Here is a 24806-nt window from a genome sequence, read left to right as displayed (position 1 = left end):
CCGATTAAAAGCCATTTCTTTCTACGCTCAGCTCTTCAAGTTGGTAACGAGGATGTGGCGACAAAATGGTGCGGATGCGCTAGTTGGATGCTAGATGAATCACCACTCCAACCAACCAACGCAACACTCAGCAGCTGATTATTTTAATTTTTTAACTTTTATTGGGAATTTTTTTAAGAAGTTCCTGAAAATAAAGTTAAAAATAAACTTGAATATTTTAATCGCCATATAAACCACGCAATTTGGATTACTTTTAATCGCGACCTTTACATTTCATCTAAATTGAATCAGGGCACAAACTTTTATTTAACCAAACCAAACAACAGCAGGGAAAAATATCTACTTTGTTGGTCACTCAAAGCTTAGCACTGCAATTTGGCATTATTTTTTAAATGTTCTTAGTTTGTATTTAGCAGATAAATGCGCCTTATTTGGATAATTTCTTTCCATAGTTTTTTATTATCGAAAGGGAAAAACTTAGTAAATAATTATTTTATTCGAAATTTTATTTTGTTTTGATTCGAAAATTTTAAAAATATTTTGTTTTTGTTTCAAATTTACTTTTATTTGTTGTTTAATTATTAATTAAAAATAAATTCTCTTCTCTTTTATTATTAAAAGGCCGAAACTACTAATAAGAATTTGTGCTTAGGGCAAGAAAAAAAGAAATTAATTAAAAGAAACTAATTAAAAATCACAAATTTTGTTTCAAATTATAATCGCCTTCAGAGCAACCATTCCATTATTGAAATTAGGTTTTGGTATGCACCTTCTCATAAATATGAATGCGGCTCGTTTTAAATTCGCACTTTCGACATTGGCAGCCCCTTAACTCCCAAGCCAGTCACCATGAAGGTAACTCCGGCTGGCGCTGGTTCATCGAAATATGCCGAAGAAGTCACAAATAAAATGTCCAAATTAGGTCCTCCAAAGGCCACGGAAGTTATTTGCTTGGTGGGCAACTTAATTTCCAAAAGAATTTCACGAGTGCTGAAGAACAATTAAGAAATAAATAAATAAGTAAATAATAGAAAATCCTTAAATTATTAAAAAATTAATTACGAAATGAAAGGAAAAATAGCTTAAAACTAAAGTAATAGTAATATAAGAAATTAGTACCAAAAACTAGTAAAATATTAAAAAATAAATCGATCAAATATTGTTGCCTAACTCACAAAAAAATACTAATTTTTGAAGTAAAACTATAGAGCTATACCTTATATACATCTTAGATACACTTTAGGCTATTTTTCCTAAGTTTTTCCTTGTGGTTGCTAATTTCTAGTGAGAAATAACACTGCCTCCTTTTTGGCACTTGTTTGTTGGTGCAAACTTGTAGGAAATATATTTTTGGTGCCTACTTTTCGGCGTTATATTTACTTGGTACATATAGTTTGGGGCGTTTTTTGGCGTTTTTTTTTGTGCCTACTTTTTGGTCCTTATTTCCGGTTCCTGGCTAATTCTTGTGCGTAATAAAGTGCTGGTATTGCCTTCCGGAAATTTGGGTCCTGTAATCGCTGCGTTTGTGCGGGTGATAAATGCTCGGAGTAGTGCGCGTTGTTGCTACGGTTTGTGACCGGCGTTTACTAACACAGGTCGACCCTTCTCCGTGTTTTGTAAATTTTGTCTATTTTTATTCTCTGCAAATGTTGTGAATTTATTTAGATATATATTCTTTCCCTCTCTCTCTCTCTCTCTCTCATTCTCTCTCGGGTCTATCCCTCTTCCTTTGTCTGCCTTGAAAGTTTCACTTCTGTTATGTGAACTACGCTACACGCACTTTTTTATTATTTTATGTACCAATAAAGCGAATATCTTTGAAAAAGCTACTAACACATTTTGTTCAGAAATTCTTTAAAAGTTTAAGTTTTTTAGTTAGTTAGGTAGTTTTAAAACATTTTTTGTGTCATAGCTGGTATCTGGTACTTGCAGTCATTAAAATATTAAGGCTCTAATTGTTAACAAAACAAAACAACAAATGTTGGCTATACCATAATAGTGTTCCAGTAAAGATTCGAGAGCTTGATTAAGAGCGGCATAAGCGTATTGCAGTTGATGGGGAGTACTTTGAAGACTGAAAAGCAAAAAAGACCAGTATATTCTTCCTAGCCCTCTAATTGGTTCGAAGTAAAAACAGTAAGTGAAATCTTCGCAGTGGATGTACTCGGTGTCCAGCGAATATTGCACTGAATACTTTCAGAGTAAGAGTGTTTCTGTTTCACTGTAAAACTCATCATTCGCCTTGCAAACCGTGAGAAGATCTCTAAATATTTATCAGAATCTAGTTCTGAAGAACTTCACGGTTTTTTCTTCCTTTTGTGCCATACAACAGGGTAGATATAATTAAGTTTTTACGCATCGTGAGATAAATATAATGGTAAATTGCCTACACCTAGTCCTATGTGTAACACTAGTTGGCAAAAGGCATCCTCTTATGGAGGATTTGCATAAATCACGGCTAGAATAAAGCAACAGTAATCCCTGAGCTTGTATGACCCCAGAAGATCAACCTTCGAATATAATAGAAAGGCATCCCCTTCGACTGAGTTGCAGTCTTTTCCTCTATCTTTCTTATTCTTTATCACAAATAGCCCATTCTTAAAGTTGGCTACAGCTTCGAACTTCCATTCCTTCCTCATATAATACCGGGATGATCGTTGTATCCATTCTCTTATTATCGTTAGTTCCAGGTCCTGAGTTTTTGGTGACTAAGTTTATCGGAAACTGATCTAGTAATTTTCGTGGTACTTCTTGCCTTAGTTATACGTTTCTTCATTAACTGTCTTACTTGCTTAACTGCTACTCACTCACCTTGGATTCACCTTATACACAGTGTGTCCCGTAAATGTGGCAATATAAATGTTGCCCTCAGAGTCAATTGTCATGCCGTCAGGCCAATGTTCGGGATGCTTGAAGACCACAATCGGATTACCTATACATATAAGTATTACAAATACAAGCATATTACAAATGTATTACGAATACATGGAATAGTATTAATACTCACTTGCCGCGCCCGTCTCAAAATCGTAGTCATATTCTTTGACCTCGAAATCGCTGGTATCAATATAATACATCTTCTTTGTTTTCTCATTCCATGCCAAACCATTTGAAATGCCAATGTTCGACTTAACCACTGCAATGGGCTTGCCCTTCTCAAATCTATAAAGCTCACCAGTACGCTTCGTCATCAACTCCTCAGCATACATAGTACCAGCAAAGAGGCGTCCACGTGGATCAGCTTTTCCATCATTTATACGATTCTTAGAAAACTCTTCACCCGGTTGCACTTCATAGACAACACGTGCCACCGTGGCAATGGGTGATACACCATCCCAAGCAACAACCACGACACGGCGCGCACAACCCACAGCGAATTTACCACTTTCTCCTTCGACGGGTATAATGAAGGAGGCGTATTTTTCACCCTCAACTATTGCACTGTAGGTTTTATTCTGTTGGTGATCATAGCGAAAGAGTTTGGCATTGTCGATGTCTACAAAGTATAGACTCTGTGTTTCAATATCCCAATGAGGTCCTTCACCAAGCAAGCCATAGGAGTTGGGTAACTGTTCGATTTTGTAGGACATCTCGATTTAGGAAAAGATGGCAACCTGTTTCAGTTAAAGTTTTTTTTTTAATCTTTCTTTTGAAATAGCTTTTGTATTTTGTGCAGACTATAGAAGCATTTTGTAAGAGTTGGCAACTCTACTATCAAATTCGCTTAAATCAAAGCATCCCAGACAACGGCATTGAGATGGCTTACCCATATATTTTATAAAGGTTGCAACATTTTAGAAGAATGCAGCAGAAAATGTCTAACCTAAAACTCGCGATGGCTATATATGCAACTCTATTCAAAAATAGGTATATATTAAAGTTTTCTGTAAGCTTGTGTTTTCAAGCTTTGCTTCTTTCTTAATCTTTTTGTTGAGTTAATAGAGATAATTAAGTAATACATTTAAAAAATATGGCAACCCTATTTACAAACAATTCTGAATTGAAAATTCTGAAATACATCTCGGTTGATAAAGTTTTGTTTTATCTAATTTAACTTACATATTAATTGAATTTCGTTTCTGGAGTAGGTGGCAACTCTATTCCAAAATATTGTTTCTACTAAAATTTTCTGCAAGCTTGCTTCTTTGTTAACATTATTGTACATCTTTCTTAATATTTTTGTTTAGTTGATAGACATAATTAAATGGTAAATTTTAAAAGCGTGGCAACCCTACTTAGGAATAATTCTGAATTAAAAAGTAAAAAATATTTTTTAATTGATATCGGTTTTGTAATATTTAATTTAATTTAGATAATAATCAATTTTATTTTCCGGGATAGGTGGCAACTCTACTAAAAATATGTTTGCCATAAAACTTTCTGCAACTTTGTTTCTTTGAAGCCATTATTGTAAATCTTTCTTAATCTTTTTGTTTAGTTACTTGACATAATTAAATAATAAATTTTAAACGCGTGGCAACCCTACTAACGAATAATTCTGAATTAAAAAGTAAAAACTACTTTTTAACTAATACTGGTTTTGTAATATTTGATTTAATTTAGATAATAATCAATTTTATTTTCCGGTAGAGGTGGCAACTCTATTAAAAAATATACAACTTTGTTTCTTTGAAGCCATTATTATAAATCTTTTTTAATCTCTTTGTTTAGTTACTCAACATAATTAAATAATAAATTTGAAACGCATGGCAACCCTACTTTCGAATAATTCTGAATTAAAAAGGAAAAAATATTTTTTAATTGATACCGATTTTGTAATATTTGATTTAATTTAGATAAGAATTGAATTTAGTTTCCAGGATAGGTGGCAACTCTATTAAAAATATGTTTGCCATAAAGTTTTTTGCAACTTTGTTTCTTTGATATTTATTATTTGATTGCATATCTTGTTTCAACTTTGTCAACCTTTCTTGCTCTAAGAGATAAACTGAGATACGCAATTGAAGCCTTAAAGTTTTCTGAAATTACTTATTTTTGGAATTGAGGTGACATAGAAAAAACAATCATGACAACATGACTTTACATAAATTGACTTGCCTTCACTTAGTCAGGTAGGCTTGAAGTTAAGCTTAACTTAGATGGACTTCAAAAAAGTGATTAGGTTAATTCGAATAAATTCGTTTTTTGCAGACCAAATAAATGCACTAAATTTTAATTTAGTTGACTTCGGTGTCGTGGGTATGAGATAAGCACACATCTGTGTATGAATGTGTAAATTTCAAAGCAAATATTTATTAATATGCATTTTTTTAATTATTCATTTTCGCAGGGTCATTAGGTGAATAAACAAAAAAGCAAACAAGCCCATTGATTACGAACCGAAATATGCATTTGCCTATGGGGGAAAGTGCAATTAAAACCTGATTTTGTTTATATTCAAAATTTGTATTAACAATTTGAAATAATTAAATTTGACAGCTACCACTTAGATGATCTTTTCATTTTCATTAATTGATTAGACTGCTATTCAAAATAAATGTAATTAAAAAGAAGCTCTATTAAAAATGAAAGGGCCCGCTAGATATGTTTGAACAAAATGCCTTTATGATCTGATTTGACTTGCTTCTATATCACCTCATCATCTTGATTGGCAGCTTTGTTAGTGTTTTTTTAATGAGCTGTTTTCTCCAAGTATACACAAATTAGCCCCATTTACTAATGAGTAGGTTTAAAGACCGACTGCCACTTTTAGCTACCCACCTACTAGTGAGCAAACGCTACAGACTCCGATGATTTCATAAGCCAAATAGGAATTTTGTATATCCAATACTCGTAGAACTCACTTTCTTGCATTATTTCCACTCCAAAAATCTGATGCTCAAATATTGATACCCAACCTTCGGAAAGCTGGGATTTCGGTGCGTCATCTATCGCCATGCGGAATGACACTCTGATGGTTGAGTCAAGTTTCGATTTGATGACATTCTTTTGTATACGGACGGGTTAGGCACGCTAATTTTTATCACACTACTCTAACTAGTTTCTGGATGTCCACACAGTCGCCGATCTAAACTTGGCTGCTGGTATTGGACAAACTTGATTCGCTGCGTTCATTCGCTACAACGAGCACCTCAACAGAATTTGGGTAAGAGGTTAAACCAAATGTGCCGAGAAGATGATGCAGCTGTGTTTAATTGTATATATGAGGACCCAGCTTTCAGTCGGCTAACGTACTTATACGACGATTCTCATGGCTGACGAGTTCATGGGTCTTAATTTAACGGGCCGTTTTTACATTGGCAAAAGGATGATTGATTAAAGATCTTTGGCGAAAGCTACGATGAATTATGAGGCACTTTGGTCTGCTGGCCTGAATAGGGAGATACTTTACAATAGCCAATCGAGCAACTCAAAACTTCATAGATTAAAGAAGTAAAAAGACTAGACAGATCATCATCAGATCTCGATCATCGAGAGCCCAGAACCATCTTCACCAACTCTCTTTCGATTAATGCCAGAACCGCAGACCAATCGATATACTCGAAATACTCAATGTTGAGCTTGTGAAGGCATCTTGCATTACTACACTAATCATTCTCTAATTTGACCCCTTAAACCAACTCAGCTAAATATCTTTAATCTTTGGTGCAATGGCGTCGAAACAGTTCGTTTCTTGGATCAACCGCCATCATGCATCGAACTAGACAGAGATTTGATAAGCCTTTTCATAAAGAACAACAACAATATCAAAATCTTTTCCCTTTTCAAAGTATCTCCCTCTAAAAATACTTCAAACAAACAAAAAAGTTTAAAAAGCAGCTGAAAATGGCTGAACTTTTTACAAAAATTTCACGATGTTATTGGATCAGGAGAGTAGGCAGCAAGCGCTTAGAAATAGTTTTCTTATGCGTAAATTAAAATTGGTAAAAAATTACTGGCTTATGCGAAATTTAATGGCAGTGAAGAAAAACACAGATGGCGTCGTTCCTTCTTAGAAAAAACATTTCTTTTTTTGGCCTGTTGTGCTGGAAGTCATGCCCGCAACTAAGGCTGCTTTTGTGCGGAGTTTTATCTCATCTCAATAATGTTTAAATCGGATCTGAGTGCGGTGAGGGGCAATACTCGCAATAAGTTCAGGCGAGTTTTATTAAGTCGTTTTCGAGATACCCTCAAAAGCTATCGTGGCACCGCCTACTTTTTCCGTCGTATTTCCTTTCTTGGGTTTACCATTAGTATCTTATCTAGACGTTCTTGAATACACCGATGCCATCGCTATCCAATCACGGCATGGCGGTCACACGCAGAGCAAACTTAACGACTTAAGCTTCAAAGCCAAAAATGCAGAACTGCGGATCAATATCGGGAAAACTTAGTCCATGAAAATCAATATCGTGCTCCAAAACAGCACAATTTATGGAGAACCCGAAGCGTCAACATGCCCGGATGAGAGCAAGATAATAAATGCGATAAAGCCTCTAAAAAACTGCAAAGCTCGCGGGTCCGATAACATCAACCCGGAACTAATATACTAAAAGCTCGGATCCTTCTGCCCTTATTGAAAAACATCAGGAACTGTGAAAGAATACCTTCTGAGTTAAAAGAGGGTGTTATCACCCTTCTCCCGAAGAAAGGCAACCTATGTGAGTGCAAAAATTGACAAGGAATCACGTTGCTAAGCATGGTGAACAAAGTAATTCACAAAAAGCTGTCCAACTCATTGCTGTCAGGGCTGTCAGTTACTACGCAAAGAACAAGCAGGCTTTCGTCCCCACCGCTTTTGCGTCGAACGTCTAAACTCCTTGAGAGTAATCGTGGAGCAGTCGGTTGAGTGGCGCACGCCTATTTACCTCTGCTTCATCGACTTCGAGAAAGCATTCGACACTCTCAACCATGAAGCAAACTGGAAACCTCTGGAATGCAAAGGAGTGCCAGAGAAAATTGTCACCATCATAAAAGAATTGTACTCGGGCGCTTCATGCTGCGTGAAATACGAAAATGACCTAAGTAGTAGTATCGAAATTCAAACCGGTGTTAGGCCACATCCCTGCCATTATCTCCAATCTTGTTCAACCTAGTCCTGAACCTAGCAATGCGACAAACGTGTGCGATCAGCAGGGGCATTTCCTGGAGTGTATGCGGCCGGCTAGAAGACCTAGACTATGCGGACGACATTTGTTTACTATCGCACAAATACTCAGATGCATCAGCTAAACTACAAGCGGTATGCCATGCCGTAGCACAAATAGGTCTAAAAATTAACATAGCTAAGACCAAAGTAATGCGAATTAACACCAACGAAACGCAAGCCCTTCAAATTGCCGACCCTCCGCTTGAAGATGTACATGCCTTGCTGTCTTGGGAGCTAATTTCAACAACTGGCATACGCAACCGAGTATCTAAGGGACGCGTTGCATTTGGCATGCTAGACAAGGTATGGAGATCAACCCACATCTCCAGGCATACAAAACTGAAAATATTTGATGCCAATGTGAAGTGTCGGTAATTCTATATGGATGTGAAACATGGAACTTAACAATAAGCATATCACAATCATTGCAATCCTTCCTAAACCGTTGCCTACAAAAGATAATGCGGATATTCTGGCAACAATGAACTTTGGGCTTCTACCGGGCAAACACCAGTTCACATAGAAATTATGCGTCGCAAGTGGAAATGGATCGGACACACATTGTGCAAACCACGGGATGACATCGCAAGGACAGCGCTAGACTGGAATCCCCAAGAAAGCCGTAGGTGCGGGAGACCAGAGCAGGTCGCTCCTGGAGCCAAATTAAACATTTAGCTCTAAGCAAACGAAATTATAACTTGTTTATTGAGTCCCTATGTTTCATCTAGGAACTACAGCAAAATATATATGTATATATAAACGTGAACAACTTCACTCAAAAGAACTACCTTAAAAAGATCTGGTTTTCCAAACCGCTGACAAGGCACACGAAGCTACGAATTTTTTATCCGTCCTACTGTGTGAATGTGAAATGTAGTTGATGTTTATACCTTGCGACGCGAAAGTTGCAAATATTTGTGAACCGATGTCTTATCTGGTGACTCCGCAAACGAAAAACTTCTTGATCGAAGCATACAAAAACCAGTAAACATTAAAGTTCGACAACGAAAATGGAAATGGATTGGCCATACACTGCGCAAACCAGCGACCGACATTAGTATAATGGCGCCGAACTGGAACCCACTAGAAATGTGCCGCAGGGGACACCCTAGAGAATCTTGGCGACGTCGCCTTAATGAAGAAATTTAAGAAACTGACTAATATCTCGCATGGGCTCAAATTACGACGAAAGTGAGAAGTAGATAACATTGGCGGCAAACATTTGCTTCGACACTATGCGCCCGAAGCCGACGCAACTAATAATAATATCAATCAGAAATGCATTCGTTTTAACCGAAATATCATATTTTTAGTTTTTTTGAAAATTTACGTAATTTCGTAGGTGGAAGAATTACAATAAATATTCAGCACTTAGACTTTTAGTGAACATTTCTAATACATCCTGCCAACATACTTTTTTTTTTTAGTTTAATGTAACACAAAAATTATTGCCACCCCACCGCCAGTTTAATATTAATTGAAAATACACTTTTTTTTGTTAGGCAACCAAAAGTAGCAACTGAAAGCACTTTTTCACATATTTTTTCGCTTCAACTCAAAATCAAGTCTTTCGTGTTTTTACTATAAATAATTGGTTTAGTAGTTTTGGAATGCAACCTCTAAGGTGCATGAATTTTTTAGCTTTTTGTTCATTTACAACAACATTTTTTCAAGCAATAATTATTCAAAATTCTTTTAAGAAACTCGATTACCTTTTTTTATTTTATGCGCCTTTAATTCAATTGCCCACTACTCTGCTTAAATTCGCGCTTCAAATCACCGGCTTGTCTGATCTGCTTTCTGCTGCTGTATCGTTTATTTATAGACAGCTTGAAAGAACAGCTTATCGCTCTCTGCGATAGCGAAACTTGAGCTCAGCTTTTATGCTCTTATAAGAATATTCGCAAAAGTTGTATATGAGTACATACAAACGTGTCTATTAAATAAGTAACGGGGTTTTCAATGGGCGCATTTCTCATTTTTATTTTTGCACTGGCATGTAGATATTTTGATCATGAAATCTAGGAATTTTTGGTGGTGATAAGGGATAATTTTCTAAAGTCATTTGTCGAGTCACAAATATAAGTTGTGGTTGAAAATTTTTTTGATTTTTTTGATATCGCGATTGAAATACCCAGATTTCGCAATTAGTTAAAGGATTTAGATATTCGTTATTTGCTAACAAATTAACTCTAATAAAATTACTTGAATTGTCAATGATTGCTTCAAATGTCCAATGATTCGTCACATCCAAAAGTCAAAAGATCGTCGCATTCAAAATTTTTTACGAGATTTCAATTATTTTAATGTGAGCTTTTTTAGTCACATTTTAATATAAAGTGTGGTTAAATTTTAAGGGCCCGTGTTGATTTTGAATAAATTAGAATTTTTTTAGGAAACTATTATCATTTTTTTTTATTATGATAATATTGGTATAGCTCAATTACGTATGGCATAAAATATTGGCCAAATAACCGCCGCGACCTCGGCGGCACACCTCCATCCGATGGTCCAAATTTTCGATGACGCTGAGGCATAATTGAGGTTCTATGCCGTTAATGTGCCAAATTATCTCATCGTTTAGCTCTTGAATTGTTGCTGGCTTATCGACGTACACCTTTTCTTTCAAATAACCACAAAGAAAGAAGTCCAACGGTGACGTTGACGTTTAGGTGTAGTTCACATTCAACATTGGCCTTTGAAATTTAACCACCCTCATATTTATTGGCAGCCACCGTAGCTGGGAAGAACCAAAATGATAGGAAACGTTTTTTTTAATAGCGATCGCCCCACGGCAGGCAGTGGCAAACCTCCGAGTGTATTGTCGTACTATGAAAATGTAGCTCATAAAAAATAGCTGTTCTTAGTCAGCTTAAGGGGACAGATACCTGTATACGGGCATATATTCCCTGATTTTCATTAACATTATTTACAATGAAGAAGTCAATATATTTTTTTCAAAATTGGCATACAGTTAATTTATGCATTAAAATAATATAAAAATTTATTTTTTATTTTAATCATTTAAAAGGGCGAATGTACACTCAATTCTTCGACGAAGGTCGCAGCGGGGCTTCTCAATCGGCGGGCATTGAAGCATCGGCGTCAGTGACCTGAATACAAAAAACCAAATATTTTCTTGTTTATTAATGTCATAATTTCTATATGAATTAAAAAAATATGGAAAAAAATGCTTAAAAAATGCTTAAAAAACAACAATGAATTTTGGGGCGAATTTTCCTACTATTTTTGGTTTCGAAAAAAATATTTTTTTCGACAAATTTTCGAAAACTTGTAAATTCACATAGAAAATAATATCGTAAAAACGACGTGTGCAAAATTTCAGGGAGACCGGTCAATAACTTTTCGAGTCAACGTGTACGCCAATTCGAAAAATATAGTTTTGAGAAAAACGCGTCTAAAGTTTGAATACATGAAAATTCCTCTCCCAGCGCTCGAACGCAAAGAATAGAGTCGTTACGGTATCCGATCTATAATATAAGAAATACTTAAATTTAGGTTATAAAATTTTTTTGACATAGTCTTAAAGTATTATATTAACGTTTTTTTTCGAAATTTTACTGGTATCTGTCCCCTCAAAACTGTAGGTTCCTCCATTTCTGAAACCACATCAAGATGTACGCCACAAATAGAATAGAAGGAGGAGCTCGGCCAAACACCTAACAGAAGCTAGTTCTATATTTTTTCTTTTTTTTTGTTTATTTTTTCTTCTTTTTCACCGTTTGGCGAACGCATAGGTCTTCTGTAGCAACGTTAGTCTCATTATTTAATACAAGTCAGCCTTAACTGAAGCATTTCAATGCAATATTATTAATTTTATTCACGAAATAAGGCCACAAATTTCAGAAAAAGTGACCAAATCAGTTTCATTGAATGCTCTCTCACAAGTAGGGTCTCGAAAAGCTTTGAGAAGAAGTAATATACCATCTTAATGAGTCTAACTTTCAATAAAAATAAACCGCTCCTCTCCTACTCATTTCATTAGAGGCTAAAGTGAGGGCACACGTATCGAGTCACCCTATACATTAGGATGATTAGGACAATTTTGTTTTTATTTCTGCTACTAGCAAGGATTAGAGATTTTACTCTTTAACTATGGTGGAAAAGAGAATTGTGGGGGATGCTTCTTCTGCAACGTCACGTGGGAGATTCAGCCGAATTTTGCTCGCTCATCTCACATTCATTGACACACTCGTTCAATCAGTCGTTGTTCAGATAACAACAAGGCAAAACGAGCAAAGACTTTTGGTTTTTTTTCGTAGTTGACTAACACAATCTTATCATCAGCCGAATTCCGCTCAATCCCTACAAGACAGATGACTATCATATAAGAACTCATATTATCATCAGCACTATCCTCATTAAGCTATATATTCTCGTTCTAGCCATGGGAAAGTTCTGATAGTTTCCCCTTGTCGGTATGATATTCTAGCTCTCTCTTACCAATAGCAATTTCTTATAACTGAAAAAAAAAAAATCTACTATGCTCTAAAGGCAAGGCAACTAATAATTTTTATTCTTACAATGGAATAACTGCTGACAACTAATCTCCTTATTGTCGTCATCACCAACTTCTCAGCACTAATAATCATACTTCTCATTTTTTATCAAAGAGTAATCAGCTTTGATGGGCCAAACTACTCATTTTGGATATCAAAAAGTAATCAGCACTTATGACAAAAACTCCTTATTTTCGTTAAAATCGTTAAAATTAATCAACACTGATGTCAAAAACTCCTCAATTTCGTTATCATAGAAAATTTATATTTTTTTGTTTTCATTAGAAAACTTTTACATACCAATTCGGTGTTTCATCCACGGAGATTCGAACTCACGAATTTTTAAATTTTAGCCAAGCATCTATTCATTCGGCAATGGCGACCATACAGCAAACACAGCCAAATTTCACACTAAAACTTTTTCAAAGCAGCCAAATTATAAGCATACAAATGAGTTGCCTGGTCGTTTAAAGTATAGTAGATATATTTCTCACTTATATGAAATTGCTATTAGTAAAAGAGAGATAGAATTCACACCGACAAGGGGAGAGAAATATCAAATGAAATATTTGATTTCTCCATTAAAAAATGTTGTATAAACCATTCTGATAATGCGCATGGATTAGAGAATAATAAAATACTTGTAAATGTGTTGGAATTTTTGTCGAAAGTGCTCAGCACTGTCTTGTTGGAATCATTTCACATACATTCACACACTCGTTCAATCAATCGTTGTTTCGATGGCAACGAAGTGTCATTGGTTGATTTCTTTCGTATAACATCGAACACATCTCAAGCGACATCAGGCCAACAGCTGATTATGACACTCGCTAAGAGCCGAATAACGGTCTGCTAAAGAGTACACCTAAAGAAATCTTTTCACCATTGCTACTACCTAAATTTGCTCTATGAGCACAAAATTTGTCAATTTTAACTTTTTATTTTATTCAATATTTATGTTATTATAATTTCCATCGAATTTGCAAAGGAAAAAACGCACGTTCCCTAAGTTTGGTATATGTAAACTGCTCAAAGAACGAAATTACGTGCTCTCCTCCTTTGATTTCCCTTCAGAAACGTCCAAAATATCATAAAGTAAACTTTATTAAAAGAACAAAAAATAATAACCACTTTTTATAGTCACCCTGAAAACTCTCCAAAATGAAAATAAAACAAAAGTATTTATTTCCTCTTTTTTACTCCTGGTCTCACTTTTTGAACATTTTTGCACGGAAATCGAAAAAAGAGTTTAAATAATTTCGATCTGTAATTATTTTACACCAAATTTTTCAAAAAAAAATTTTTTTTACTAAGTAAATTACATAGTTCTTTTAGAAGCGCAGTTGGCATGGGTAAACCTTAAATAAAAAAGAGGTTGTCTGTAAAGTCGGTGTACTGACAATAGTTTAATGTGACAAAGTCATAAGAAAATAATGATGTATTGGTTGCAATTTTCGAAACAAAATTTTAATTTTATTTGTTTGATAGATATTTGTATGGATATAGAGAAGGAGGTAAATGGAATCGTAATGGAATAGATCAAGTAACATTTACACAAATGCGAAAATGACGAAACATTTATCAAATTCATGAAAGATTTCAATTTCGATTGTGCATCAGTCGTTAATAACACCGCGTTACACACATTCTGTACTATGAACCAAATATACTTTTTCGGAGAGGGGATAAAAATTAAAAATACACGTGTATCGGCGATTTTCATGTACACGTCACAATTTGTTTTTTTTTTTTTGTATTTTATAACTTTAAACGAGCAATTCTTGTTTGCATATCTGTATAGCCACACGATCTCAGGATTAGCTTAACGGATTTGAATGAAATTGGGCACACAGATAGTGTATCACATTTTTAGACTTTTCACCCAGGTGTTGCCACTGACAATGTTTCACAGGGTTGCCACCTGTTCGAATTTTTTTATTAATTTTATTATATTAAAATTAAAAATGGTTACATTATAAATTTTAATGCTTTTAAAGAAACTTAGGCCTTTTATTTTTGCGTTTGTAAGCATTTGTGTCAGTATCGCGACAAATAGACCAACAGTATTCGCCAAGCATATGCGTAATGTCTTGTCCTTTAAAGCGCTTTTCAATAGCCGCAATGTCCTGATGGAACCTTTCGCCATGTTCATCGCTACAAGCTCCTAAATCACCAGGGAAACAATCTAAATGATTGTGAAGGAAATGGATCTTTAGCGACATTAATATGCCGATTTCGCCATATGCCCATTTCGCCATATGCCGAAATCATTTCTGCAACAATATTTTTATAATTGTCAGCTCGTTTGTTGCCAAGAAACTGCTCAATAACGGCAACTGTGCCTTTCCATGCACGTTGTTCGATAGCATTCAATTTTGATGAAAATTCATAACTTGCAACTATTTTTTTTATCTGCGGACCACTGAAAACACCTTAAATTATACACATCATTAAAAAAATAAAGTTACACGTGTATTTTTATTTTTTCTCCCCTTTCCGAAAAAGTATTTTTGGTTCATAGGACAGAAAAAAAGTTCGTTTTTGTAACGCAGTGTTATAAAAAACATTGTTTGGCACCGTTGAGCAAAACTTTTTTGATTTGATGAATTGCCAAAAAGCCTTCGAATTCGAAATAATATTGCTTTCGAAATTCTTGATGTAATTTCTATATAAGAACTTGTTCAAATTGTTAAATTCCTTCAAATGGCATTGAAATTTTGAGTAATGCATTGGGTCTCCAGACCTTTCATACAGTTTGGATAATTTGTTGTTTAGACTCTTTAGATGCCTAAGCCGTTTAGTATGCCAGGTGTCTTATGTACTTTCTTATGATAAATAACACAGCTGCGAAACCTTAGTCTTAAAAAAATGACAAGAAGTAACATCAGTGTCATGGAATTTTGGTTACAAGCGCGGCCGTTCGGGCATGTGCCGGATTATTAATTGCAAATAGCAAACAAATCGGACTACTCACTAAGAATAGCTAGTCTAATCTTCTATATTCAATACTCTTCTCTACAGAGAATGTTTAAGTGAGACCAAATTGCCGTTCAAAAGCCATTTCTTTCCACACTCTTCAAGTTGGTAACGAGGATGTGGCAACAAAATGGTGCAGATGCGCTAGTTGGATGCTAGATGAATCACCACTCCAAACCAACCAATCCTGAAAATAAAGTTAAAAAAAACTTGAATATTTTATTCGCCATATAAACCAAGCAAACTGCATTACTTTTAATGGCGACCTCTACATTTCATCTAAATTGAATCAGGGCGCAAACTTTTATTTAACCAAACCAAACAACAGCAGCGAAATATCTACATACTTTGGCGGTCACTCATAACTTAGCACTGCAATTTGGCATTATTTTTTAAATGTTCTTAGTTTGTATTTAGCAGACAAATGCGCCTTATTTGGATAATTTGTTTACATAGTTTTACATAGCTGAGTTATTAAGGTAAAACGAATAAAAAATTTTAAAAAATATTTTCCTTTTGTTTCAAATTTACTTTTATTTGTTGTTTAATTATTAATTTAAAATAAATTCTCTTCTCTTTTATTCTTAAAATTCTGCAACTACTAATAAAAATATGTGCTTAAGGCAAGAGAAAACAGAAATTTCTAATTAAAAATTACAAATTTGGATTGAAATTATAATCGCCTTCAGAGCAACCATTCCATTATTGAAATTAGGTTTTGGTATGCACCTTCTCATAAATATGAATGCGGCTCGTTTTAAATTCGCACTTTCGACATTGGCAGCCCCTTAACTCCCAAGCCAGTCACCATGAAGGTAACTCCGGCTGGCGCTGGTTCATCAAAATATGCCGAAGAAGTCACAAATAAAATGTCCAAATTAGGTCCGCCAAAGGCCACGGAAGTGACTTGCTTAGTGGGCAACTTAATTTCCAAAAGAATTTCACGAGTGCTGAAGACAAATAAGGAAATAAATAAAAAAATGAATAGAAAATCTTAAAATTATTAAAAAATTTATTACGAAATGAAAGGAAAAATAACTTAAAACTAGTAAGAAATTAGTACCAAAAACAAGTAAAATATTTGAAAATAAATCGATCAGATATTGTTGCTAGCGGCCTCGATAATCTAGCGCAAATGCACTAGCCTGCCATTCCAAGAGGTGGTGGGTCCGAATCCCACGTAAAGCACGGACCTCGCACTTTTCCAAACCTACCTACCTTTCCTCTTTTTAAAACAAAGTTTAGCGAAGTCCACAACCATCTGTGCGATCCTTCTGCCAGAAAAATGTGAAACACAGATGGCGCTCCAAGCAGTAAGAAGGCGTTGTTCCTAAGCAACAACAGATGGGCATTCCCACTACTTAGCACTGGTAGCGGTAGACGGTAGGTGATCACCCTGTCAGAAATCAAAATAGGTTTAGTTGGTTGGTTTTGTTAACGCAAGACTGAGCCTTGTCGAGGCCCTATGCTCCCGAGTGGAGTCAACAAGGAACACGAAAAAAAAACAAAATTGTTGCCTAACTCACAAAAAAAAAAAATACCAGTCTAACGGTTAGACGCGATAGAAGTGAAACCTTCCGTAAAACAAACTGAGGGAGAATGAGACGAAAGCAGCATTAGAAGCGGGATAATTATAGGTTCATTATAATATTGCTATAAAGTTCATATTTTATTTTCTTCATTTTATCATTATTCATCCTCAATGTTTTCAATTTCAACAAATGATACGAGTGGCTTATGATAGCTAAAATTTGATACAAATGCTTTGGTTTCGATGTTGTCAACATATCTTTGAAATACCGCGTCAATTGTTGTTTTTGATCGTGTTGTCGATTCAGTGCGATTGTTACACATTTTTAAATTGAATATTGTATTGAGAAATTCAATTAAAGGAACTGCTGTGTCCAATGCAAAATTTACGTTAAAATCGCCACTTAAAATCATTGGAACTTTATCGTAATCTTTTCTAAGTTCAGATCTATCTGTTACAATACGAGCACCGTCATTTTGATTGTGGTGTATTGCAACACCGTCTGCAATTGCGGTAAATATTTAAAAATGAAAATATTTACGAATATAAAAATACAGACGCAATACAGCACACGCGGTTGCTATTATGAGCGTCGTAACGTGTATATTACACAGACGTACTAACATACACACAAACATTCGTAGGACGCTTGGTCTAAGCAAGTATTAGGTAGTGTAGTATAGGTATACATAATGCCTTCTCGCTCACCGTGGCTCCGTAATACGCAGGCGCGCACACATACGTACTAGCATACATCCAAACATACATACGTATGACGCTTGAACTAAACACCAAAGCAAGTAATAGACAGTGTAGTATACATACTACAATACTCACTATACTAGCGTGGCTCAGCAGTACGCATCCACACACATATACGTATATCAACATATAACGCTTCGTAGTGTCGCTTTTTCGTTTCATCGAGTCTCAAATCACTCCCAACGATTCTAAAGAAGTTTTCACTTCAAAAAAACACATTTTTACATACATACGAATATCTTTGGAAAAGCTACACACATTTTATTTAAAAATTCTTTAAAAGTTTAAGTTTATAGTTAATTAGATAGTTTTAGAACATTTTTGGAGTCATAGTTGGCATCTGCTGCTTGCAGTCATTAAATTATTAAAGCACTAATTGTTAACAATAATCCAATGCAATATTGGCGTTTAGGTGAAGCAATTCGCCAAAAACGAAAGGATTTGTGGAACAACAACTCGTGGATTTTGCACCCTGATAACGCAACGTCGCATAGCCGTCATTATTCGTCAATTTTTGACCAAGAGCGACAAAAATACCATCCACAGCCAACGAATTCAGCTGACATGGAAATGACATGAAAATTTCTGCGATTCTTTCCTGACTCGATCAAAGTCAGAAAAACTCTACGGGGAATGCGTTTAAACAGCCGAAAGCAACTAATGGAAAATTCGTTGACGGCGCTGATGGCTATACCATCTGGATTAAGAGCAGGCATAAGTGCATTGCAGTTGATGGGGAGTACTTTGAAGACTGAGTTCAGCAAAAAAGACCAGTATATTCTTTCCCGTACTAATTGGTTCGAAGTATAATAAAAACGGTAAGAGGAATCTTCGCAGTGGATGTCTGGATGTGGATGCATACTGTCAGAGCAAGACTGTTTCTGTGTCACTGTAAAGCTCATCATTCGCCTTCCGCACCGCGAAAAGATCTCTAAATATTTATCAGAATCTAGCTCTGACGAGCTTCACGGGTTTTTCTTGCTTTTGTGTCATACAATAGGGGAAGAAATAATTAAGTGTTTGTTCATCGTGAGATAAATTTAAAGCTCAATTGCCTACGCAGTCCTGTACACCACTTGTACACCACTTGTTGGCAAGAGGCATCCTTTTATGGAGTATTTGCATAAATCACGGCTAGAATAAAGCGACAGTAATCCCTGAGCTTGTTTGCAATACAAAGGCATCCCCTGCGACTGAATTTCAGCCTTTTCCTCTATCTGTCTTACTCTTTAGCACAAATAGCCCATTCTTAAAGTTGGTTATTGTATCGTTGTCTTCTTATCGTTAGTTCCAGCACCTGAGTTTTTGGTAACCAAGTTTATCGGAAACTGGGCTAGTGCTTTTCGTGGTACTTCTTGCCTTAGTTATACGTTTCTTCATTAACTGCCTTACTTGCTTAAATACTACTCACTCACCTTGGATTGACCTTATACACAGTCTGTCCCGTAAATGTGGCAATATAAATGTTGCCCTCAGAGTCAATTGTCATGCCGTCAGGCCAATGTTCGGAATGCTTGAAGACCACAATCGGATTACCTATACATATAAGTATTACAAATACAAGCATATTACAAATGTATTACCAATACATGGAATAGTATTAATACTCACTTGCCGCGCCCGTCTCAAAATCGTAGTCATATTCTTTGACCTCGAGATCGCTGGTATCAATGTAATAGAACTTCTTTGTTTTCTCATTCCATGCCAAGCCATTTGAAAGGCCAATGTTCGACTTAACCACTGCAATGGGCTTGCCCTTCTCAAATCTATAAAGCTCACCATCACGCCTCGACATCACTTCCTCAACACACAGAGTACCAGCAAAGAGGCGTCCACGTGGATCAGCTTTTCCATCATTTATACGATTCTTAGAAAACTGTTCTCCCGGTTGCACTTCATAGGCAACACGTGCCACCGTGGCAATGGGTGATACACCATCCCAAGAAACAACCACAACACGGCGCTCACAACCCACAGCGAATTTACCACTTTCTCCTTCGACGGGTATAATGAAGGAGGCTAATTTTTCACCCTCAACTATTGCACTGTAGGTTTTATTCTGTTGGTGATCATAGCGAAAGAGTTTGGCATTTTCGATGTCTACAAAGTATAGACTCTGTGTTTCAATATCCCAATGAGGTCCTTCACCAAGAAAGCCATAGGAGTTGGGTAACTGTTCGATTTTGTAGGACATCTCGATTTAGAAAAAAGATGACAACCTGTACTAGTTAAATTTTTTTTTTTAATCTTTCTTTTGAAATAGGTATATAGCATTTATAGAAGCATTTTGTAAGGGTTGGCAACTCTACTATCAAATTCGCTTAAATCAAAGCATCCCAGACACCGGCATTGAGATGGCTTACCCATATATTTTATAAAGTTTGCAACCTTTCAGAAGAATGCAACAGAAAATGTCTAACCTAAGACTCGCGGTGGCTATAGATGGCAACTCTACTCAAAAATAAGTATATTTTAAAGTTTTCTGCAAGCTTGCTTTTTCAAGCTTTGCTTCTTAATCGTTTTGTTTAGTTGATAGAGATTATTAAATAATAAATTTGACAAATGTGGCAACCCTGCTTTCGAATAATTCTGAATTAAAAGGTAAAAAAATAAGAAATATTTTTTAGTTGATACCGGTTTTGTAACATTTGATTTAATTTAGATAATAAGCAATTTTATTTTTCGGGATAGTTGGCAACTCTATTAAAAAATATGTTTTCCGTAAGGCTTTCTTCAACTTTGTTTCTTTGAAGCCATTATTGTAAATCTTTCTTAATCTTTTTTTGTAGTTACTCGACACAATTAAATAATAAATTTGAAACGCATGGCAGCGCTACTTAAGAATAAATCTGAATTAAAAAGTAAAAAATATTTTTTAATTGATAGCAGTTTTGTAATATTTGATTTAATTTAGATAATAATTAAGTCTATTTTCCGGGATAGGTGGCAACTCTATTAAAAAATATGTTTGCGAAAAAGCTTTCTACAACTTTGTTTCTTTACAGCCAATATTGTAAATCTTTCTTAATCTTTTTTTGTAGTTACTCGACACAATTAAATAATAAATTTGAAACTCGTGGCAGCCCTACTTAAGAATAAATCTGAATTAAAAAGTAAAAAATTCTTTTCAATTGATAGCAGCTTTATAATATTTGATTTAACTTAGATAATAATTAATTCTAGTTTCCGGGAGAGGTGGCAACTCTACTAAAAAATATGTTTGCCGTAAGCCTTTCCGCAACTTTGTTTCTTTGATATTGATTATTTGGTTGCATATCTTGTTTCAACTTTGTCAACCTTTCTTGGTCTAAGAGATCACACTTTCTGGAAGCTCTCCGAAACAAAAATTTATTAGACTGAGATACGCAATTGAAGTGTGGCATTAAACTTTTCTGAAATGACTTATTTTAGGAATTGGGGTGACATAGAAAAAACAAAACAGAAAAAAATCAACTCTAAAACGGGCGTAACTTAACTTAACATGACTTAACTTAAATTGACTTGCCTTCACTTAGTCAGGTAGGCTTGAAGTTAAGCTTAACTTAGATGGACTTCAAAAAAGTGATTAGGTTAATTCGAATAAATTCGTTTTGTGCAGACCAAATAAATGCACTAAATTTTAATTTAGTTGACTTCGGTGTCGTGGGTATGAGATAAGCACACATCTTCGTATTAATGTGTAAATTTCAAAGCAAATATTTATTAATATGCATATTTTTAATTAATTTATTTTCGCTGGATCATTAGGTGAATAAACAAAAAAAGCAAACAAGTCCATTGTTTACGAACCGAAATATGCATTTGCCTATGGGGGAAAGTGCAATTAAAACTAAATAAACTAAAATAAATGTAATTATAATAATAAGAAGCTCTATTACAAATGCATGGACCCGCTAGAGATATTTGAACAAAGTGCATTTACGATCTGGTTTGACTTGTTTCTATATCACCTCATCATCTTGATTGGCAGCTTTGTTAGTGTTTTTTTAATGAGCTATTGTCTCCAAGTATACACAAGTGGGGCTAAACTTACTAATGAGTAGGTTTAAAGACCGACAGCCACTTCTAGCTACCCACCTACTACTCGTAGTGAGCAAGCGGTACAGACTCTGATGAGCCTCTCAGAGAAGTCTTGGTGCTTATTGTCGAAAAGCTCTAGTAATCGATTCTCACAATCTTCTCCTGATACCAACATCTTATCACTCAAGAAGCTTTGCAATGAGAGAAAAAAGGGCCAATCGCGTGGTACCAGGTCCAGACTATATGGTGGATGCATTAAAACTTCCCAACCAAGCTCCCGGACCTCTTCGTCCGACCTCTTCTGTTGATCAATTCTGACCATTCGCTAGCTTCAAACGGTCCAATTGTTGACACAGGAAATCTAAATTTAAATCATAATAAATGATTCCTTTTCGAGTCCTACCAAATACATAGTAGAATCTTCCCAGCCGTTGACTTGCTTCATCACGATGCTTTGTCCACGATCGTTTTCGCACAATATTGCCGTATGTGCCGTTTGGCCGGGGCTCCGCAGATGGCTTTGATCTGTCATATTTTTTGGTATTAATTGGTGAGAAATCCAAACAACGAACTTCTTCTTGAATCCAGCTTTGTGTAAATGGTTTAAAATTGTTTTGTGGCCGATCTTTAGCTTCTGGGTGGTGCTACGACTACTAACAGACCGGTCAACTTCGAGTAGTTCTGTGATTTTATCGGCATTTTCTTTAACATCAAAAATGCTTGAATGGAATCGGCGAAACCAAAATTGCACGTATTGGCACTGGTACAGTATCGGCACCGTAAACACCATTCACAATTTCAGCGGGCGAGCTTGCATTTCCCCTTTATCAAAGAAAAACTGTTAAATCTACCAAAATTTCTCTGTGTTGACGTCCATTGTTAAAACCCTTCTTTAAATTTACTCGACGTCCGAAGAAATCTGACTAGATCTTATGGAGTCAAGGAGCCAAGGTGGTCGCTTCTTCACACAACAGTGCCAAACACCTCAAGCCTGATTCGAGCGAAGATTGCGCAGACACACAGAAAGTGGTCCCCGCCGTCTCATTCTCCTCTCCACATGCTGGGCAGAGTCCACTGACTGAGATGCCCACCTTTTCCATGTGCTTTACCCATTGAAAGTGGTCGTCAGTCCAACCTGCCGCCTACAGTCCCCTCTGTTTAGGGAGACAGGAGAAACTACTGCGACAGTCGATCGGACATAACAGGTAGCATCAGTTTTGTCCATCTGCAGCCTCTCTCAGCCTGCCAAGCTCGCTTGGGTGTTAGAGTAACCCGTTTGCTCTAACCGTAGCTTTGATGGCTGCAGAAAGGAGTGACAGAACGGGCACCAGGCCAAGGAAGTTGGCGCTCAGAGAATCACACGAGACTAGTGGGCCTCAGTGCACCCCGTCACAGTGAGTTGGGATGATACGATAAGACCGATCCCAGATCTACTCGAACTCCTGTCATATATTGTAACGTGGCCCCTTTCAACGAGCTTAAGCCACAGAGGTGGGCCATAAAGACTCAGGGCTCTTGCACTGTTGTTATGTGGACATATATAAGACTACATCTATCTCGATCCTTTATGCTGCTCCATATAACTTTTAGGTCAACAAAATTACAATGCCTTTGTGCATAAAAATGCAATTTTGGGTGTTTCTCAATGAGGAAGAATTAGGTGGGAAATTATAATAAATATTCAGTACTTAGGCTTTTTGTGAACACTCCTAGTGCATCACCGCCAACATATATTTTTTCTTAGTTTAATGTAAGACAAAAATTACTGGCACCCCACCGCCAGTTTGATATTAATTGAAAATACACTTTTTTTTGTTGCTAGGCAACCAAAAGTAGCAACTGAAAGCACTTTTTCACATATTTTTCGCTTCAACTCAAAATCAAGTGGTTCGTGTTTCTATTATAAATAATTGATTTAGTAGCTAAAGTGCATGCATTTTTTAGCTTTATTTATTTAATTTTTTTTTTTTTGTTCATCAACAACAACATTTCTTTGAAGCAATAATTATTCAAAATTCTTTTAAGAAACTCGATTACCTTTTTTTATTTTATGCACCTTTAGGTCAATTGTCCACTACTCTGCTTAAATGCGCGCTTCCAATCACCGGCTCGTCTGAGCTGCTTTCTGCCTGTATCGTTTATTTATAGACAGCTTGAAAGAGCAGCTTATAACGCTCTGCGATAACGAAACTTGAGCTTAGCTTTTGTGCTCTTTTAAGAATATTCGCAAAACTTGTATACGAGTACATACATACGTACATGTAGACTAAGTAAGTAACAGGGTTTTCAATGGGCGCATTTTTGATTTTTATTATCGGTGGTGATAAGAGATAATTTTCTCAAGTAATTTGTCGAGTTCCAAATATAAGTTGTGGTTGTAAATTTTTTTGATTTTTATGATATCGGGATTGAAATACCGATATTTCGCGTTTAGTTCGAGGATTTAGATATTCCTTATTTTCTAACAAATTAACTCTAATAAAATTGCTGCAATTGTCAATGATTCGTCACATCCAAAAGTCCCAAAATCGTCGCATCCAAAAATTTTTTACGAGATTTTAGCTATTTTAATGTGAGCTTTTCTAGTCACATTTTAATATAAAGTGTGGTTAAGTTTAAGGGCCGATGTTGATTTTCAATAAAATACAATTTTTTTAGGAAATTATTGTCATTTCTCTTCATTGTGATAATATTTATATAGTTCAATTACGTATGTCATAAAATATTGGCCAAATAACCGCCGCGACCTCGGTGGAACACCTCCATCCGATGGTCCAAATTTTCGATGACACTGAGGCATAATTGAGGTTCTATGCCGTTAATGTGCCGAATTATCTCATCCTTTATCTCTTGAATTGCTGCTGGCTTATCGACGCACACCTTCACCTTTCAAATAATTCCAAAGAAA

The 24806-nt window shown here is 35.8% G+C and overlaps 2 protein-coding genes across 5 annotated transcripts; both read right to left on the bottom strand.

Moving 5' to 3' along the window:
* Positions 1-565: 565 nt before the first annotated feature.
* LOC129245009 (regucalcin-like) lies at positions 566-9894 on the bottom strand. Of its 2 annotated transcripts, none has more exons than XM_054882950.1 (4): positions 9802-9894; positions 3008-3614; positions 2812-2932; positions 566-990 (listed from the first exon to the last, which is right to left on the bottom strand). In XM_054882950.1, the coding sequence occupies exons 2-4, from the start codon at positions 3588-3590 to the stop codon at positions 798-800; spliced, it is 897 nt and encodes a 298-aa protein (XP_054738925.1). In that variant the 5' UTR covers positions 3591-3614; positions 9802-9894; the 3' UTR covers positions 566-797. The 2 variants fall into 2 exon arrangements, with proteins under 2 accessions (XP_054738925.1, XP_054738926.1); XM_054882951.1 differs by having other exon boundaries at positions 3008-3590; positions 9802-9873.
* A 6199-nt stretch (positions 9895-16093) lies between these two features.
* Positions 16094-24020, bottom strand: LOC129245007 (regucalcin-like). Of its 3 annotated transcripts, none has more exons than XM_054882947.1 (4): positions 23936-24020; positions 19490-20097; positions 19294-19420; positions 16094-16535 (listed from the first exon to the last, which is right to left on the bottom strand). In XM_054882947.1, exons 2-4 carry the CDS (start codon positions 20070-20072, stop codon positions 16343-16345), a joined length of 903 nt encoding a protein of 300 aa, XP_054738922.1. In that variant the 5' UTR covers positions 20073-20097; positions 23936-24020; the 3' UTR covers positions 16094-16342. The 3 variants fall into 3 exon arrangements, with proteins under 3 accessions (XP_054738922.1, XP_054738923.1, XP_054738924.1); XM_054882948.1 differs by having other exon boundaries at positions 19490-20072; positions 23936-24004; XM_054882949.1 differs by lacking the exon at positions 23936-24020 and having other exon boundaries at positions 19294-19414; positions 19490-20096.
* Between the last annotated feature and the right edge of the window lie 786 nt (positions 24021-24806).

This window comes from Anastrepha obliqua, chromosome 4 (genome assembly GCF_027943255.1).
Source record: "Anastrepha obliqua isolate idAnaObli1 chromosome 4, idAnaObli1_1.0, whole genome shotgun sequence".
In the NCBI taxonomy this organism is placed as follows: Eukaryota; Metazoa; Arthropoda; class Insecta; order Diptera; family Tephritidae; genus Anastrepha; species Anastrepha obliqua.
Note: the sequence above shows the minus strand (reverse complement) of the source record. Positions and strands in the feature narration are given on the sequence as shown.

What these genes read in the sequence shown, in the direction of transcription:
- LOC129245009 (XM_054882950.1), bottom strand. Translation starts at nt 3,590, where the DNA reads ATGTCCTACAAAATCGAACAGTTACCCAACTCCTATGGCTTGCTTGGT. An exon ending in TTTTGAGACGGGCGCGGCAA is followed by an intron (nt 2,933 to 3,007) that starts GTGAGTATTAAT and finishes TTATATGTATAG; the next exon opens with GTAATCCGATTGTGGTCTTC. An exon ending in GTGTATAAGGTGAATCCAAG is followed by an intron (nt 991 to 2,811) that starts GTGAGTGAGTAG and finishes ATTGTTCTTCAG; the next exon opens with CACTCGTGAAATTCTTTTGG.
- LOC129245007 (XM_054882947.1), bottom strand. Translation starts at nt 20,072, where the DNA reads ATGTCCTACAAAATCGAACAGTTACCCAACTCCTATGGCTTTCTTGGT. An exon ending in TTTTGAGACGGGCGCGGCAA is followed by an intron (nt 19,421 to 19,489) that starts GTGAGTATTAAT and finishes TAATACTTATAT; the next exon opens with GTATAGGTAATCCGATTGTG. An exon ending in GTGTATAAGGTCAATCCAAG is followed by an intron (nt 16,536 to 19,293) that starts GTGAGTGAGTAG and finishes ATTTGTCTTCAG; the next exon opens with CACTCGTGAAATTCTTTTGG.